At 41.1% G+C, this 18,523-nt stretch overlaps 1 protein-coding gene and 1 long non-coding RNA gene across 4 annotated transcripts in view; one reads left to right on the top strand and one right to left on the bottom strand.

The window, feature by feature from the left end:
- daam2 (dishevelled associated activator of morphogenesis 2) overlaps positions 1–18,523 on the top strand; it is a 102,908-nt gene that overhangs the window by 43,937 nt on the left and 40,448 nt on the right. For all 3 annotated transcript variants that reach the window (XM_034857404.1, XM_034857405.1, XM_034857403.1), the window contains exons 3-5: positions 3,690–3,779; positions 13,163–13,237; positions 17,068–17,162. In XM_034857404.1, the coding sequence (XP_034713295.1) occupies positions 3,690–3,779; positions 13,163–13,237; positions 17,068–17,162 (260 nt within the window). The remainder of the gene's footprint in view (positions 1–3,689; positions 3,780–13,162; positions 13,238–17,067; positions 17,163–18,523) is intronic.
- Positions 9,351–18,523, bottom strand: part of LOC117935337 — a 38,310-nt gene continuing 29,137 nt past the window's right edge. Inside the window, exon 5 of the long non-coding RNA XR_004654729.1 lies at positions 9,351–9,361. This is a non-coding gene — a long non-coding RNA (uncharacterized LOC117935337). The remainder of the gene's footprint in view (positions 9,362–18,523) is intronic.

The following is an 18,523-nucleotide window of genomic DNA, read 5'->3' as shown; positions in this document are numbered from 1 at the left end:
ATATGATTATAAGAAATAGAAAAAAAAATAGAATTAGTTATAATAATGGTAATAACACAAACGTATTTACACTAAAAGCACCCTTATATAAACAGACAGTATATACACACAGATATACAGATCCTAAGAGTCAGATAACGGGTGTCAGTGTGCGCTTAGCCTAGCTTAACATAAAGAGTGAAGGCATGGAATAACAGTTAACCTGGCTCTGTCCAAAGGAAACAAATTTCACATACAAACACCGAGAAAAAGTGTGTTGAGACTAAAAAGACATTTCGTAACCGAACAGAGATGAGAGCAAACCCGAAAGAGTTGCTGGCTGGCTACAGTTAACGGCTTTCCAGTCTGTAAATTAACACAGGAGGCACATCAGCCAAGATGACTGCACAACTAAGCCAGGGCAAAACATTGCTTTTTCTGAACGCATCTTTTAATTTCAGCATTTAATTACAGCAATTGGAGCATTTAATCTTGTGTGGTTAGAGGCTAAACAGACACATCTAGCCTTTATACTAAGCTGGGCTAATGTGAAACATGTACATGTCTAGCTGTGTAAAGTGCTGCTCATAAACCCCTGCTTACAATAACTAAAAAAAGGAATTAAAAAAATCATCTTTTAGAAATTGATCATAATGCCTTAATTAAAAAATGAGGAAGAATCCAAGCTATCAGGACACCAGGTTTTTTGTGAATGAAATAACTGGCCTTTAATAATAAACATCTGTCTGCCTTCATGGGAATTTAACATAGCGGTGTGTATACTTAGGCCCCCGGTATCTTAAGGTAGACATTTTTTTTATTTAGGATATATTATTCATTCACAAAGAAAATTGGTGTCCTCAAAGGTTGCTTTCTAAAATGTTGAAGTATAGAGTAAAATTAAAAGTGGATACACATGATATTGTGTAAATGCAGTAATAACTATTTGAAGTCACACATACATAATTATGTTGGGGCTATACTTACCATTTAAGCATTTAATGATGGCAGGAAATCAGTAGTGCTTCTAAATGAAAGTCAAGGGGGGGGGGGGGGGGGGGGGGGGGGTTCTCTCTCATCTCTATCTCTGTCCATCATATCTTCTGTTTTTTCTCAGCGCATATGGGAAGTCTGCCATTGTTGGACAGAGAGCAGAATTTGAATGACAGCACAGGTCAGTCGGTCTGCAGCAGAATTGACAGTCGGAGCTCACTACCGTGACACCCTTTTTTAATATGTAACATTATTCAAGAGGCACTTGAGGAAATATGAAAGAAGAGGCCCAAGCCTTCGGTATGTGTATTTCCCCCTCTCGTGCAGCAGGTGTAACAATATTAGTTTTGGTTTATGTGAATTCCCAACTGGAGCGTGCTGGCAAAGGAAGACTGGGGCACATCAAGAGAAGGTTTTACACAGCAAAGTGGAAGGGGGTCCAGTTTTGTTTTTGAAGATTAAGAGAGGGAATGGGTTTTTGGGGTCATGAGGAAAGGCTATGTGGTCGACATCACATGTAGTATTGTAAAAAGGCGGGGGGGGGGGGGGGGGGGGGGGGGGGGGGGGGGGGGGGGGGGGGGGGGGGGGGGGGTTTGAGGTAGAAGAAAATTGAGCAATATTGCATAACCGGAAAGAAAAGTCCTTTGGCTGGTGTGACATAAACATTCCTCCTCCCACCCAGTGTCCTCATCCTCAAGTCTATCTCTCTTTTCTCTGATTCAAATTATAGGGCTTTGCAATATTTTGATGTTATATCGATATATATCGTGATATGACACTAGATATCGTCTTAGATTTTGGATATCTTAATATTGTGTTATTACTGGTTTTAAAAGAAAGCAGTACAGTAAAGTTATGTAATTTTCTGAACTTACCAGACTCTTCCAGCTGTTCCAAATATTTGTCTATTCCCCACTTAAACATTATGTCCCCATTTCTGATGATTATTTATCTAAAATGGAAGTATGCAGATATTTAGTTAAATCACCAACGTTCAACCCTACAGTATTGCCGCAGAATTCCATATCAAAGTATTAGCTTAAGAATACCTTAACGTAGAAATCCCGGAAGTGGAATATCGTGGATTGTGGTGGGCTATTATCCTATTAACACCTTAAATCTTATGTAAGGGACAAAGAGTAATCCTAAAATTTCTAAATGTAAATCTTGAAGAAAAAAAAAACATCCTCTGATATTTAAATCTCCATTTTTATGGCTGACGTACATCCTGCTCTCATATAACTCCCCTCCATATAGGACCTTACAGTAAGAGGCCTCGGGAGTAGATGGAGTGAGCAAGAAGGCACATAGAGATCAGCTGCCGGGCTCGGCTCCCGTCTGGTTCAAATCCAGCTGTCTCATTCACACTGATTTCCCCACCAGCTCCCAGTATCAGTTCCTCCAAACAGCAGCAGCTTGGACAGCAGGGCTTTGACCCGGCAACCAGGCAAACATCCCAGAGATGAGCTGGCTTCTCAGCCTCAGTTTCTAAGCCTGGCGATGTGGAGAGAGGATCGTCGTCCAACCCAAAGCCAAAATCTGTAAAGATAGAACAGAGGGGTTAGATGTTTAGCTTCCACAAGACGGCCAGGTTTCTGTTTCTGCTTGACAATCGTGAGAACACAGGACCACGAATAACAGCAGCATGCAGTGCAGCAGGTAATGGAGACCCTGGGTGATGAGCGTACAATGAATCAATCAATTCATGCTGCTGAGATTTAAAAAAAAAAAAAAAAAAACTGCTTTGATCAAAGATTCTAAAGCTTCTTTGTGGGTTCTATCTGTATTGGACCCCCTTGAAGTTCACACCCAGTTCAGATTTTTCCCTTTTTGGCCAAAGCCACAATACTGCTGCTGGTTATCCCATTGAAAGGACAGGGTGAGAGATGATGTCATTCTTCGTAGTGTCGGATGCTTGGAATTTGGGCCACCTCAGACTGTCCCGTCCAGCTGAATGGACAAAAACAAACCCTGGTCGGCTATAAGGGGCCCCTACTCCGGCACTGGTAGCCATCTTCCCTTTGGGGGGCCCAGGAGGCCCCGGCACCTATGGCTGACGTCATGGTAGCAAAACCATTATGATGAGATTAGTGTGTGCTTGAACACAAAGCCCTTGCGCTAAAGCATCTCATCCACCTCTATTTTTTTTATGTGCTCTCTATTTCCAGAACCACACAGCACTTTCTCTTTCTTCTTTCTGTCTCCTTCATCCTTCTCTCTTCTTCTCCCTTCAACCCAAATCTATCCATCTCTCTTTTCCAAGACTTTAGTATTTTCCTCCCTGGCACACAGAGACTCATTTCCTTGCCTCATATGCATTTCAAAAGGTGCAGGAGGCTGCTTGTACCAAGCTGAAGAATTGAGCAGAGCAGCAGGATGAATACTAAAAACACTCCTGTTGTCTGTGGAGAGCGGTCGGAAACTGGGGTCTGAAGTTTGGACTATTTAATGTCACTGTGTAAAGTGACTGTGTAAACCTTTACTTTGTATTGTCATAGGGATAACAAAACAATAGGAATTGTGTGCTGAGTGATAGGATGATTATATTCACGTCATTCAGTAGTATGTCAATATGTAACGGTTTATATTAATCACTGCTTTTATGCAATGTATTGTTGACAAGCTCTGAAAAAATCGTACCTAATCCAATGCGTATTTATTGAAAAGGTTGGCACAATGGTTTTAAAAAATGAATAAAAACACCCTTGTTGTTGCAGGATGAACTGGACCTGACGGACAAGAACAGGGAGGCCATGTTTGCTCTGCCCGATGAGAAGAAGTGGCAGATCTACTGCAGCAAGAAGAAGGTGAGTTGGCCGCCGCTGTGCTCTAATCTCTGGCTGGCCCACAGTTGACTGGCTGCCTGAACCCACAATTCAAAGCTAAACTGTCAGCAATGAATGTTATTGAAAGGCTGAACCCATTTTAAGTCCATTCAGCAAAACAGTCGGTCCCCTTTCCAGCTTCTCATTTCTGCATTTATGTAATGTTATGCCAGCTATGTAGTTCACAATATTTTCTGTACATGCAAGCCTGACTGATATATCGGCTGAGATGAGGTAGTTTCCACACTATCGGTATCAGTATTAATAATGGCTAATGAAATATATATTGGCAACCCTCTATTTTTTTTTCTTATTGTGTTTTTGTTCTAAGGGCTTTAAGTTTCATATCCTAAGTTTGTATTTTTATTCATTTTATTTATCAAAACTTTAATATAGTTTGATGTTTCTCTGTTTTGTTGGGACAGTAAAAAAATTATCATGTCATATTAGTGAGAACTCTTAACTACAAATAACTTATGTTAGGGAAATCTGTTTGTTTTCTTACGCGTTTCTGGAAATTAGTTTTTTTAAATATATATTGGCCGATATATCGGATTTTTAAATAACCAAATATTTGTATCTGTATCAGCCTTAAAAATCCTTAAGGCTGTAGTACATGCAGGACTGTAAGTGCCCATAGAGTGCACACATAATTAACACAAATACACTCCAAGCCCCTGTTTCAACACTCAATCTCCAAATCTCCCTCCCACGTTGGAGCAAGCAATTTTCTTGTGCTGTTTAAGAATTGTCAACATACCACGGGAGCACTAGAACATTCTGGTTAGCCCTCTCTTTCACCCCATTCCCCCTCGCCAAAACATCTCTCGTTCCCTTCAATCCCTTCAGCGTGTTTCTCCACAACAGCTCTGGTGGAGAAAAAGGGGAATTCAGTGCCCCCACCCTCTCATTCAATAGCAAATTGAATCTTTGCTAATTTGTTTTTTGGCTGAGGGATTTGTGTTGGAAGCAGGACCCGGATCAGACCCCTTGTTTCTCTTTCCATGGCATGCAGGCTCAGCTTAGCTGATATGATAGGCCCTGACAACCTTTTGAAAAATGAGTAAACACACACCGGCTAGTGTGTGCGTGGGTGGGAGCGCTTATGCACCTGCATGTGTAAAAGTTGGTACTTGTATTCAGGCCAGTGTTGAGTTACTAGGAAAAAGAAGAGCAGTGGAATTGTGGTGTGTTTAGAGGGATGTCAAGGCGAGGATGGAAGCTGGAATAACTCACCAGTTTACAATGAAATGCAATATGGTTCAAAATAATACAAGACGAGGATGTAATCTTTCTTCTAATACACTATGATAACCATAGGACTTGCAGTGTGCTGTTCTCTTTTGAATACATTGCATAGTGTCAAAGGGGATTGAATGGTTGGCAGAATGTGCATTTGCATATCTGAACTCACATTAAAGGTGCAAGTTCAATAATACTCCAAATTCAGTTATTCAATATCTCACTGAAGCAACCACAGAAGTTCATGAATACTCCTTGTACTCTATTAGAACATAGTGGAAACCATTTTTTTTGCACTAGCCTTTGTAACCAAAATCATTTTCAGTGCGCTCCTAAGCCAGGTTCAGAGGTAAGATATATTGGTTTGTAGTTCCTGCCTCATCTCTTGCAGTCAGAAATCATTTCCTCTGTGTGTCCAGGCCAGGAAAAGGGAGAACAAAACCGGGGTAACAGTGCACAGCGGAAAGCCGGGGGAAAAACCAAACAAACCCCTCATTCATGGATAAAAACAGCGTGATGGCGAATGAGCGAATGAGAAAAAAAAAAAAAAAACTGGCGTGCAATATCGGAAAATAACCTGATGGTCTGTGTGTGGACATACGGTACAGACAGGAAGGACTGATGACTGTCCTGACGTGCATACACATACACAGACATAAACAACCATGCACTTAGGAAAAGACTTAAGTTTTTCAGACAGAACCCCCACCCACACATACACCATACAGTAGTGTCCCTGTGTTCCTGAGAATTACAGCATGACAGTGATTTTGAATGGAGAGCAGAGGACAGCAGAATTTTCCTCAGCCGTTCCTGTCAGCGACGAACACTGGTTCCCTTGTTAACGCCAGCCAAGCGACGGCTCCAGTTGTTGTGGTTAGATAACACTGGGAGGAAGCCACTGGGGGCATGACAAAGGGACAAACTAACTGTGTTCACCTGCAGCGCAAACTGGCCAACACTCTTAATTCAAACCACTCAGAGCGCCCATATTATGCTCATTTTCAGGTTCATCATTGTAATTTGAGGTTGTACCAGAGTAGTTTTACATGGTTTCATTTTCAAAAAACACCATGTTTTTGTTGTACTGAACACGGCTGCCGATCGTCTTTTCACCCTGTGTGTTTGGGTCACTGTTTTAGCTAAAGAGTGAGACATCCCACTTCTATACTATCTTTGTTGGGAGTTGCACATGCGCAGCAGCACTTGATCAGCTAGCTACTGTTTTTTTTACTACTTTGGTCAGTACAAGGCAGGACTAGCTGGGAGACTTCTTCTAAACTTGGGCGCAGGAGTAAAGGGCCAAATGTGGGCGCACACTCTACCAACTGACCTATCTGGACGCCCGTATTGATGTGTTTAGTTAGGCTTTCCTACATTGTGGTATAAGGTTAGAATACAGAAAGTCAAAGCATACTCTACATAAATCAATATTTGACCATTAGTGGGCAGAAGAACCTGAGTTGACGGACCCACAACCCAGTATCCTTTTTAGAGTTGTGATGGCTAACGTGTTAGCTAACAGAACAGAATAAAAAAAAAAAACAACTAACAACTCTCTCAGCACTAGTTTGGTCTTCCTGAAGTCCGGAGACAAATCTCTGGTTATTCTGCATGCTAGACTTTTTGTTTTTGCTAATTTTGTCTGTCTGTTAAGGGTTTGGTTGGTGAATGCTGTTGAATAGCAGTTAGACAGGGTCACACGTTAAATGTTACTGCAGTGCCAAAAAAATAAGCCAAAAGATGCTCAAAAGCTCTAGAGAGCTGCTACGGCAACTGCTGAGTAAGCCAAAAATGTGGGGTTAGTCACCGCAGTAGCTTCTTTTTATATTACAACGAATCGTTTGATTCATTGTTAATGGGGGAAAAAAGAAGATTGATCCAACTTTAAAGGTCCCGTGACATGGTGCTCTTTGGATGCTTTATATAGACCTTAGTGGTCCCCTAATACCATATCTGAAGTCTCTTTCCAAAACTTCAGCCTTGGTACAGAGTTACAGCCACTAGAGCCAGTCAATCAAACCGCTTTCCCTAGTATGTGCCATTTCGGAGTCTGTAGCTTTGGAGGAGGAGGGGGGGGGGGGTGCAAGGTGGAGGTCAAATTCTCTGGGTGGGCAATGCAAAGAAAGAGGGGGGAAACTTGCTTCTTATGACATCATAAAGGGCAATATTCCATTTCTAAGCACTGGGGGCCATAGGCAGGCTGGGCAAACTCATATTAATGTTAAAAAACTCATTAAGTGAAATGTTCATACCATGGAACCTTTAACATTGATTTTCAAGCTAACTGCGCTTATGACCTAATTAATAGAATGAACAAAAACGCCAACATCCCCAACATCAAAATTCAAATAATATCCGTTTTAGTTCATTTATCAAATGCTGGTCCTCTTACAGTGTCTAGCTAATACCAGTCAGCAGGGATGTGCAGGAATTAGTGTAAATATGGTCTCTGTTTACAATGACTAACTCGAACATCTTGTCTAGGCCTTCAGGCTTTACTAAAGCTAACCGTATCTACAACTCTGATCTCAGCCACCCAGTCAGCCACAGCCAGGGGTGTTGGGTGTCTCTGTGCGTGTGCGTGTGAGAAAGAGTGGAATGGAATTCGTTCTTGGTAAGCGTGAGAAGGAAGGGATGGCTTGTACACATGTTTAGTGCAAAGTGAAACAGAAATGACATGAATAAATCTTTGTATAAGTGTATTGCATTCCTGTGTGTGTGTGTGTGTGTGTGTGTGTGTGTGTGTGCGTGTGTGCGCGTGTTTTATTTATTTATTTATTAGCGTCCAGCAGCCCTCAGGTAAACAATCTAATAGATCCTGGTAATATGTCAGTGCTGGGAGACAACCACGGTCTCCTGACACATAAGTACTGCTGCACTGACACACGCCATCTGTTCTTAGTCCGTCATCACACAATATGGCCCTTTATCAGTGTCAAAATACTGACACACACAAAAATAGCATTGCTTCATTATCTACCGTTGTACATTACCTTAAATAAAAGATTTTTGGCATACCAAAATCCTCCAACCACGTATTATCCTCCTCTGGGATGCTGGGAGTGGAATGCAATAGCGTAGCATGCGCTGGCTGATCATACCATATGCACCAGCACATTATGCTCTCCTAACGTGGCAGCACCTTATGTCTTCAGTTATTTGCCACATGCGCTTTATTCCCATCACCCAAATTAATGTGACCACAGGCAAATATTTCAGCTTGAGAATTTGCTAAACCGTTTGTAAAGTTTGTAAAAGGTGGCAAGCGTTACATAATATTGCAGAATTCAATATCCTGTCAATTTCCTGCCTCTCTAGGTGAGACTTTATATCCCGGCTTCCATAGATAAATATTCCCAGCAGAGAGATTGGCTCTTTGGAATTTTGGCCAATCCCCCCTCATTGCATAGATGGGAGCATATTATAGTGACAACTGGAGAAGAGAGTACCAAAAAGAATCTTTTTTTTTAAATATATATATATATATATTCTTAAATGACAACGGATGCGTCCCAGTGTTTTGCTGTGACACAGTGCTATTGTAGTTAGTGTCTAGTTCACTTAATGTGGTGAAATAGACACGTGTTTGCTTCATGATCGACCTTGTGCTCATTTGACATTCCCAAGGAAATCATTAAAGTTTCATCTACAATTCAGAGTGTCTGTGCTTGAGTATTTGGTCATTTATAGCAGGTGTTTGCTTAAAATAGACTGTTTTTCAGACTGTTTACTTTTTATTTCTTGCTATATACAGCAGCTAACTAGGCTTTTGTTACTCATTTAAAACGCAGTCTTTTGCCATCCCTACCTTAACTTATGAAGTGGTCTTTTATTATATAGCTGGTCAGTGGTACTGTGTAGCTTGCTGGTTTCAGACGGTCCATGAGAACCTCCACATTACGGCCGGATTCCTGCCCGGGTCTATCTAACATGGGATCAGAGTGTGAGGCGGTTGACGAGCACTCCAATTGCCAGAGAAACTGGAGGCTTTGTGGAAACATGTTAAGATGTCACTGACAGCGGATGTATAGATTCCGGCCCGTCTGAGACCCAGGATAGTTGGACTACACTTGATGGACCGACTGGGCCAAGGATGCCAAAAGCGAAGACCGGAAAACATGAAAGTTAAATTGTGCCATTGTTGCCAGATCTTTGTTGTGCAGAACAGGTGTGCATGCTTGCAAGAGCATCCATTACCAAGCACATGTTGACAGTGGCAAAGGTTAAACTGTAGAAATAGAACTTTATTTCCTTTGGTTCAACTGTGGCTAGTTGAGTATTTAGACTTCTCCTACCTCCTGTTGTTTCTCAAACCTCGACTTGAAATGTATATGTTCATAGGTTTCTGACAATCTGGGAGTTCAATCATCATTACCCGTCAACCCTTTTTAGGAGGTTTGAAGTCTTTAAGACCGGTTGTTGCATGACAGCAGGGGAGCTGAAATATATTATGTCATCTAGTCTTTCAACAGGTGCCTCTGTTAGTCTGCCAAACACACAGGGAAATATTCTTGAACTCTGGCTAAAGTAAAGTATCTGGCTCTTCAGAGAAACAATATATACCTCAACAGATGGTTGTAACAGGAGAAAGACCTAACAGAAATATACCTGATACACTGCTGGGGATTCCTGGCCTCTTTATCTTGCTACAACCTGGATTGTAAATCATACTTATGTAATGTCACCAGACATGAGGAATGTACAGCGTAGTTTAAGTGTGTAATTGATGTAATAGAATGATGGGGTTGACCTTAAACTGTCGCAGCGGAGCACGCAACTGCAATGTGGAAAGAGGACCATTTGCAGAAGAGCACTCTGTAAATTCATACTTGTAAAATATATGTTGAGTGCTTTCATACAAATGTGTACACAAAGTCTCTCTTCATTCATATCAGAAGTTCGCTGTGTGCACTTTTCATTTGTAACAGGCTCCACTCTTCGAAGTCTGGATTCTTATCACAAGTGTAATAACAGTCATCAACTGGGATTTATATTTCCCAAAATGGTTTGATCAAGAAAGAAGCACACAAAAACAGACTTACCATCACTTCACCCGTTTTTAGAAAGCCCATTAAGAGGGCAATTATTCAGCAAGTGTATGGACTGATAGGACAAGGAACCCAAACACAAAACTAAAGTTGAAATCATGTTTCATTTGTCCCAAAACAAGATGAAAATTACAGTACTTTACTCTGCCTCGTGAAACTGCCAGAGTAAATGTTGCATTTGACTCGACATGTTTTTGAGGGTGTGTCAGAGGCTGTAATTGGTCTGGAGGGCCAGAGAGAGGCAGTTAAGTTGTTAATCTCAGCGTCAGGATCTGTCTGGCATCGCGTCCCGAGCGTGTCAGCAGTATACTGGAAACCACTGCCAGCTTGAAAACACAAGCTGAGTAGTACAGTAAGTTCTATTGTTTTTGTTTTAGCTCTTTAGCTTGAGCTCAAATGCTGGCACAGAGTGCTGTAGATTAGAAACGGCGGTCGTAACGAGGACTGAAATCCACATTGACCAACTTTATACTGCAGCCCAAAAACCTGTTGGGGGGGCTGCTTGGGTCTATATGATTTACAAATCAGTGAATTCACTGTTTATGTCTAGACTAGAAGTTCATTGGTCATAATAAGAGCATTTTATGCCCGGGGACAATCAACTCAGGCCTATTCCAGAATGGAGTTCGTCTGGTTTAATTAACAGGAAATGTGATTTGCTTTCAACTACGTTGTACTAGCATGCAAATATTGAAGCAACATTTTAAAAATGAAGGGATTGGGTGCCATGGAAGATTGATTTTCCATATCAAAAAGGACCACAGTGAGAATTGATGAGCTTTTGCTGCAGCATGAATGCCCTTGTAGTAAACAGAGTTGAGAGCATTATGTAAGCTATCAGAGAGATTAGTTTAACCCGGATGGCTGCAACATAGTTTAATTGACATTCTTCTAAAAAAATAATGGTTGGTGGTGCATTATTATAAAGCCTTTTATACTTCTGCTTATTATGCTAAGCAGATGTACGGTCATGTGATGTTTTGTTTCTTGTGTTATGGTCTTTCATAGAGTAATTTCAGTTGATGGATCCCACTTAACTCAAACTATCTGTTCTACAGCTATATATACAGCTATATGTAGGTTTTAGTCGTTTTTGGGATCTGACCCTCTACTGTCAGGAGAGTGTGAGATGTGGCAGGGGCATTCAATAAATGAAACACCATGAATAATGTAAAGTATTTGGAACCCAGATGTCAGTCATTTGCTGGCCTTTACACCACATTTCTAGAAAAAGGAGGAATTATTTAAAAATATTTACAAAATGTCTATTTTCCGTGAATTTTCCATGTCAATTTTCCAACTTTTCAACTCTGGCTGATGTGCACACAGTAACACGAACAACAATACTGCACCAGTGCTCTAAGCCCAGGCTAAACGAGACCAGATGTGGTCAAGGAACACGGTCTCAGTATTCCCCTGTGCTTTGGTTGCTTGTGGCATCACGCTTCCTCGGAATGGCCGGTACAAATTGATCTCAGACAGAGCTATTTGAAAACTGTTGTGGAGTGCACTTCGTTGCTTAAGGCAGTTCTTATGTCTTTCCTTTTTCTCTTTCTCCATATAATAAAACACTTAAGACAAGAGAATTCTCTGAGATGTTGTGATTAAGTTATTGTGGACTGGACTCCCTAATCCATTTAGTCTTGATGTGGACGTTGAAGTGGGCAGCTAAGGTAGAAAGTGTAAGAAGGAGACAAGGAGACTGAACTATTGTGACAATAATGAATGCTGTGTGGAAACAAGACTGTCCAGAAACCTTCCCATTAACATGGTAATGATGTAACCACTCTCATGTGACCACGTGGGGGGAAAACGATAAAGATTGTCAAAGTGTTTACCATGAGCAAAGAAGTTTACAAATTGAAAAAGGGTTATTCTTTTTATCATTGTGTTATCATCTGTAGAGCATAAGTGTTTCTTTTCCAACTGTCTGCCTCAATAGATTTTGATATTTCCAGTACACAGGTGGAAAGCTTTGCCTAATAGTGCCTCTAGTTGAAAAGGGTCACCATAAACATCAGGGTACGGGATTTCTTCTGAAGAGCATACATGATAAATTGCCCATATTAGGAAAAGATTAAATTTTCTGGGATTTAGGGTGTTATTTTATGTCTCTGGTGCTTTCACACGCGTACAAACTTGGGAAAAAATCTATCAATGCTGTTCTGAGTGAGATACAGTTTTCTGAATGTCCAGTCTCAGGGTGACCTGTTAGAAATCTGCACCACTTTCTACGTCACTAGCCGAGACGAGGTGGCTAACTGTAGCATGGTAGCTTGTTCTCAATGGCAAAATACTGCTACAAAACACACTAGTTCATCATAATCTCCAAAAGAACTACTTTCATGTCCCTGTTCTGCAGGTATTCCACAAGGGCGCCCTTGTTTAGAAGAAGCCTCCCAGCTAATCCTGCTTTGTTTTTTGAAAATAAAACCATGTAAACCTATTCTGGTACAACCTCAAGATACAATTATGAACCTGAAAATAAGAATAGTACGGGCACTTTAATGAAAAATGTCATGTTAATCAAGGCATTTAGTTTTAGATATCTTGTCACGGAGTAGTCTCAATCAAGGAGCACTTTTGACCTGATGGCAGTGCTTACAGGAAAGCAGAGTGTTGTTAGGCCTTTTACCCCACGGGCTCCAGGAAATGTCAGGGCATCACCATAAGCATTAGGATGCGTGCCCTGGGGTAAAACTTGTGCTGCGGAATTGTGCTTTTTTTTCCTACAGTTTGGACCTGCAGTGGTTAAATTGATACAACCTGAACCTTTTCACAGGGATTTTGTATTCATAGTTAGACTGATATCCTGATATACCAATATAGCATTGCTGTATCGGGATATTATTGGTATTGCAAGCCATTTATTTCTGATCATATTGTGAGGTACCTTGTGATGATCGCCCCTAGGGCTGACATTATCATCCAAGGCCCCAGCCACAAGAGGATCAAGAATATAAACACGTGCCTAATGTTTGCATCAATGTGTCTGTGTAAGTTCCATTGGGCTTCTAAAACATTTTGAAGTGATTTTAAAGTGACTTAATCCGTGTTTTTGTCCATGCACAGGAGCAAGAGGACCCCAACAAGCTGGCTACCAGCTGGCCCGACTACTACATCGATCGCATCAACTCCATGGCTGCTGTAAGTCAAACACATTATCTCAATGTCTTTTTGTCTTTGTTGTAGTTGCAGATGAATAGATATTGCTTCTAAACGTTAATATCACTCTTACAGTATACTTTACTTTGCTGAAAATCTGACTACTCCTAAGAGGTCACTGTTCACTCAGTCATTCACTCAATCTTTCTCAGACCTCTCTCGTGGCTCACATTTTATCGTGTCCCTGCTGACTGCTTGTTATATTCGCATAACCACATTCCTTCGCTGTGACCCAAGCATTCACACACACACACACAGACACTGTGATGACAAACAGGCCATTTAGACACTCAGCAGTTCAGACAACGGGAACGACTGTCAAAGGCAGGAAGCTAAGCCAGGATGACAATATTCATTATTTTCCAGCCAATGGCTGCCAATAAAAACAGCATGATACCATCACAAAACTGTCTTCTGCCACAATCTCAAAATCATTTTAAACATTACTGCTGTAACGGGAGTTGTATTACTTGATTGTACATTAGGCCACTGACCAGTTTGGGCCAGTGACCTCTGCTGACCCCGAGACCTAATGTGGAGGACAAGTTGGCTCCCATATGTTTGGAGAGCATAAAACATGACATTTTAAGAGAGACTCGTTAAAGGATGACACGTAAGCACGACATTTAGAGAATAGCAAGTCATTGGTGGAGACAATCTCCAGCCTCTCATGTGAGTAATGAACATTTCAACATTCCACTAGCTTGATTTCTTTATTCATTTTTTATTTTATTTTTTTTCATCTAGCAAAGCAGACCAACGCGTAATACATTTACAAGTCTTTCCAGGCCATGGATCAGATAAACTGCTCAACCATAACTTACACAGACCACCATAAACATAGAGCCAAAATGTAATGGCATTTAATATCTGTTTATTGCCATGTTGCTTGTTTTTCTGGCAAACAAATCTATAGCAACGACCCTATTTTTACAGCTGTTTTTGTTTACTGGCTCTACTTAGGGGACGAGAATAAGCTACTTCTGAATGGTACCTGAGCTCAGTGTTGAAGTCTGGAGAAACAATTTTACTGACATTATCTTAAAGAGACACACACACACAAACACACACACACACACACACACACAGTATTTTATGTGTAGTCAAGAGAAAGTGCTGATTTGTGAGTTGCCAAGAATTTAAAATCCACCAGGGTTGCAGCGGTGCCTCTGTGCTATTAGGTGTCAGACACACTGTCAGAGTTATGTCTCAGCTTTTCTTTTTTGCTAAATTTATTGCAAAACAACCTGAGGCTGTAAGTCATTTTAAGGTGTCTACAGTAAAGTCTTGACATTTGCATAAAACGTGTAACATTTTGCCAGTGTGATGAGATATTTCCATTCACTTGTTCCAGACATTTTCTATAAGGTGTTATAGTAAAAAATAGTTGCAATAATATTGGGGGAGAACGTGTTCATATAATAGAAAAATTGAACGAAGTGTATTCACACAGAATTGGTTTTGCTTGCATAAAGATTATGAAACACTTATGACTATAATAGATTAAACAACTTGAAAAAGAGATATTTTTTTTGTGATCTCCCTTCACCATTTAGACAAGCAGTCCCTTGTTCAAACACCACTGTAGCACAGTCTCCCTTCTTCACCCCAACCGGACAACCAATTTCCTTCCCTTCCTGAGTCCTTCTTTCACTTAAACTATTAATCTTCCATTTTCTCCTCCTTTCGCCGTTCCCCAGACAGAATCTTGACAAGCGCATGTTTTAATGTTTGGAGGTGCTTTGCTCGTCCATGACTTCATGTCTTGGCTCCCAGTGCGGGGCAGCCCTTCCACAGTAGCTGAGCTATGAGCTCATGTACTGTATGTGTTGCTGCCCTGAGAGATTACTGTACGACCAGCAACTTGTTCATTCATAAAACCATGTCAGAGCCCTCAGGTTGTTAGTTGGCTGCAGAATGATAATTCATTCCCCCTTGTGACTCCGACCAGAGTTTCAGTAGCCTTGCTGTGTCCACGCTAGTGTGCTAAGCTTCAGAACTCCTGCCTGGATAAGGCTCTCTGCAGATAAACAGATCCAACACAGGGGCGAGAGGCAGGCCAATGATGCATCAAGAAACACAAATAACTCACTATTGCAGCTTCTCAACCACTAAATATTGACTAAATTAACAAATCGACATTACAAAATGCTTTCATGTGTTATTTTTATTGTGGTAAACTGATTTCACTTTTTTACAATTCAGAATAATACACATTTGTTACAGTGCATCAAAAACGGTACCAATAACTATGCAGCCCCCCCTCAGAGTTTTATAGTGTGTTTCGGCTCAGTGTTTAGGTGTCAGAGCTGTTATGGTTCCCTCTTAAAGCTCTTTAAATGTGTTATCTGTTATTATATTCCTGGGTGCATTTCAAAACTATTAGAACTCCAGCTGTAACTATTTAAATATAGCTGTTAAATCCACTTGTTCCTTCCACTTAATTTCAGTTTAGTCTCTAGCCACATAGAAATAGTAGGGTAGCTAAATACTGCAGCTAGTTGTCAGTGCACATTTTGTTAGCTTAATTAGGTTTTGTGCCTGAGACGTTGCATGACTATTTAAGTAAAATTAATGTTGTTTGCCTTCATTTATGTTGAACAAATTGGTTTTATTTAGTGCATCAGTGACCCACATGGGCCAAGTCAATGTTCTGGTGAGCTGCACTGATCACTCCCTCAGTTAATGCAATGACGAGTAGTTTGAAGGCATCGTTCTGACTCTTGGGGGAACTTCCCATAATAAGGATTTAGGGAAGTACCTTCTGCTGGTTCACCAACTGACTATAATAGTATCCTTATGTGCATGTTGGCCACAAGTTCGAATGAGCTTACAAATAGCAGATGCAGGAAGGAGCCATTTGGCGAGACTCATTGACACGGTGAACTGGCTCGCAGCACGATCAAACCATCCAGTCTCCCCAACACTTGTTGTGTCCAACTTCCCATTGACAATGAACATATTCGTTTAGAGAACCAGGAGCCAGAGCCTTTTACTTCTTGGCACGGGGTCCGTAAACCATCTGGAATTGAGGCTAAGTCGACACGATGGATGTTTTGACAGCGCGGTTTCTAGATTAAACACTCACATGCTGGACGAACCAGAGTTGTTGTTAGGTAGTCAAACATGGGGTCCAGCTTCATTTAGCCATGTAGGTGCTATTGGTCCAAAACGTTTTTTAACGTAAAAAAATAGGGTCATATTTAAACAAAGATTTGTTCATGCAAATGAATGGGCAGTCACTGTGACTAGCTTACTCCACTGCTGAAACGCACACTGTTTGAACCTTAGCACTTGGCAGTGAGCTGCCTTAGAAAAAGCCTTGAGAGGCTAAACAGGAGCCCTGTGGCCCTGACTAATGGGAGCACAGCAGCTCTTTGATGTTGCTGAGTGGAGCCTTCAAGTGATGCAGAAATCAAATAACACTACTACCGGTCGAAAACGTTTATGATTTGTTGTAAGTTTGATTGAATCTAATTGCCTGCATGACTTATTCTAGCATGGTGTATAGCTTCAAACTGTTCTTTATAAGGAGAATGACATTGGAAAGGGGGGGATACTAATGAGGCTCTGATTTTCTGTGATGCTTGGACTAATTAAAGGAGGAATCATGTGCTATTTCTGTTTTTATGGCTGCTAAATCTAGGTTGGCATTCTGGTGTTTACCCAGTAGAAACAATGAATGAAACTGAAAAATACAGAACTCTTGCCATTGGGTAGCTTGACCAATGGCACCTGCCTTAAAGCCATAATATAGCAATATTAATCTGCTGTGTGTTCTATTTTCACTTAATTTCTCACCATTTCTGCAGATGCAGACCCTGTTTGCCTTCGATGAGGAGGAAATGGAAATGAGGAACAAGGTGGTAGAAGATCTGAAGACAGCACTTCGGACTCAGCCAATGAGGTAGGCCAATCTCTCCATCCAACCAAACCATGAGCCTTTTCTTCTTCTACAGGCAGTGCAGAGCTCTGGGGTGCCCGGTTCTCCTTCAAGTAACTCATTCCCGCTATTACATATCGGCACATATTAAATCCAGTTTATGATGTTACATGCCACAGAAAAGGTTTGCTTTCCATATAGTCTGGCTCTCACGAGAGGATCACAGTTAAAACATTTTTTTTTTAAATAACTTCCAATTGAAATGCACCCAGTTAATAATATTTTAAGATTTACCCTTCTCATTTTATTCCCCTGACATGGTCATCAGCAGCTGTTAGGCCTCACTCACTAATACAAACTGCCTCCCTCTTCCCATCAGCAGCTCCTTTTAAAGCTGTCGATCAGCCCAAGCCAGTTGTATGATGCAGTGGTCTGGACCAAAGCAGGGGTGTTGAGTTTTCTCAAGGGGTGTGTGTCAGATCAAATGTGCAGAGTGACAAAAACCCACGGCAGCCTTAGAGTCTGGGTCATGTCTGGGTTGTGTGTGTGCGCGTGTGTGTTTGTAGGCCAAGTGTGTGTATGCATGGCTGCGTTTTATCTGTATGGGTACATTATATCCAAACCACTAAAACTAGGAACCAAGCTGGTAAGCAGCTGCTCGAGTCCTGGCAGGAAGTCGCTCTGCCAAAGTAAAAGTCATTTGAAATGTTGTTGCTTCTCGCCCTTCAATTTTTTTGCAAATGCATTCAAATGTATGCATAATTGTACAACAATCAATCGGTTAGTTTGGTAGTTTTGTTAGTTCTTAACCCTTTAAAACAACAAAGTTACACAATAACACAAAGAAACTAACCAATAGAGAGAGGGTTTTAGTACATTGCCTAGCCTCTGTGTTGCTACTGCTGTCTGCTTATTTGAACTGGGGGTGTCCCAACCACTGTAGGTCATACACTGACTTAGTAGAGAAGTACCTCATACAGCCCCGCTTCAAAAAAATCACCTAATGTGGGCGCCTGGGTAGTTCACCTGGTAGAACTTATACACATACCATATATAGAGGTTTACTTCTCAACGAAGCGGCCGCGGGTTTGACTCCAACCTGCTTTACGGCATGTCATTGCTTTCATGTCTTCAGCTGTCCTATAAAAATAAAGGCCTGAAATGCCCAAATCCGTCCCTTAACCATCTGATTTTGACAAGAATATTCCTAAAGTTATAGCATTATAAACCCTAGTATAGGTTATAATGTTAATTTTATAAGGCAAGTTGTTTTGAAATTAATAGATTCATTCTGTTTTGCCGTTATTTGATTGTTGACCGAAGAGAGAAGTAAAACGTGCAACATGCGAGGCCCCAATATGACAAATTACAGCAAAAGTTCTGAA

This window comes from Etheostoma cragini, chromosome 20, assembly GCF_013103735.1.
Source record: "Etheostoma cragini isolate CJK2018 chromosome 20, CSU_Ecrag_1.0, whole genome shotgun sequence".
In the NCBI taxonomy this organism is placed as follows: Eukaryota; Metazoa; Chordata; class Actinopteri; order Perciformes; family Percidae; genus Etheostoma; species Etheostoma cragini.
The sequence above is the reverse complement of the archived record's forward strand: the minus strand, read 5'-3'. Positions and strand labels throughout refer to the sequence as shown.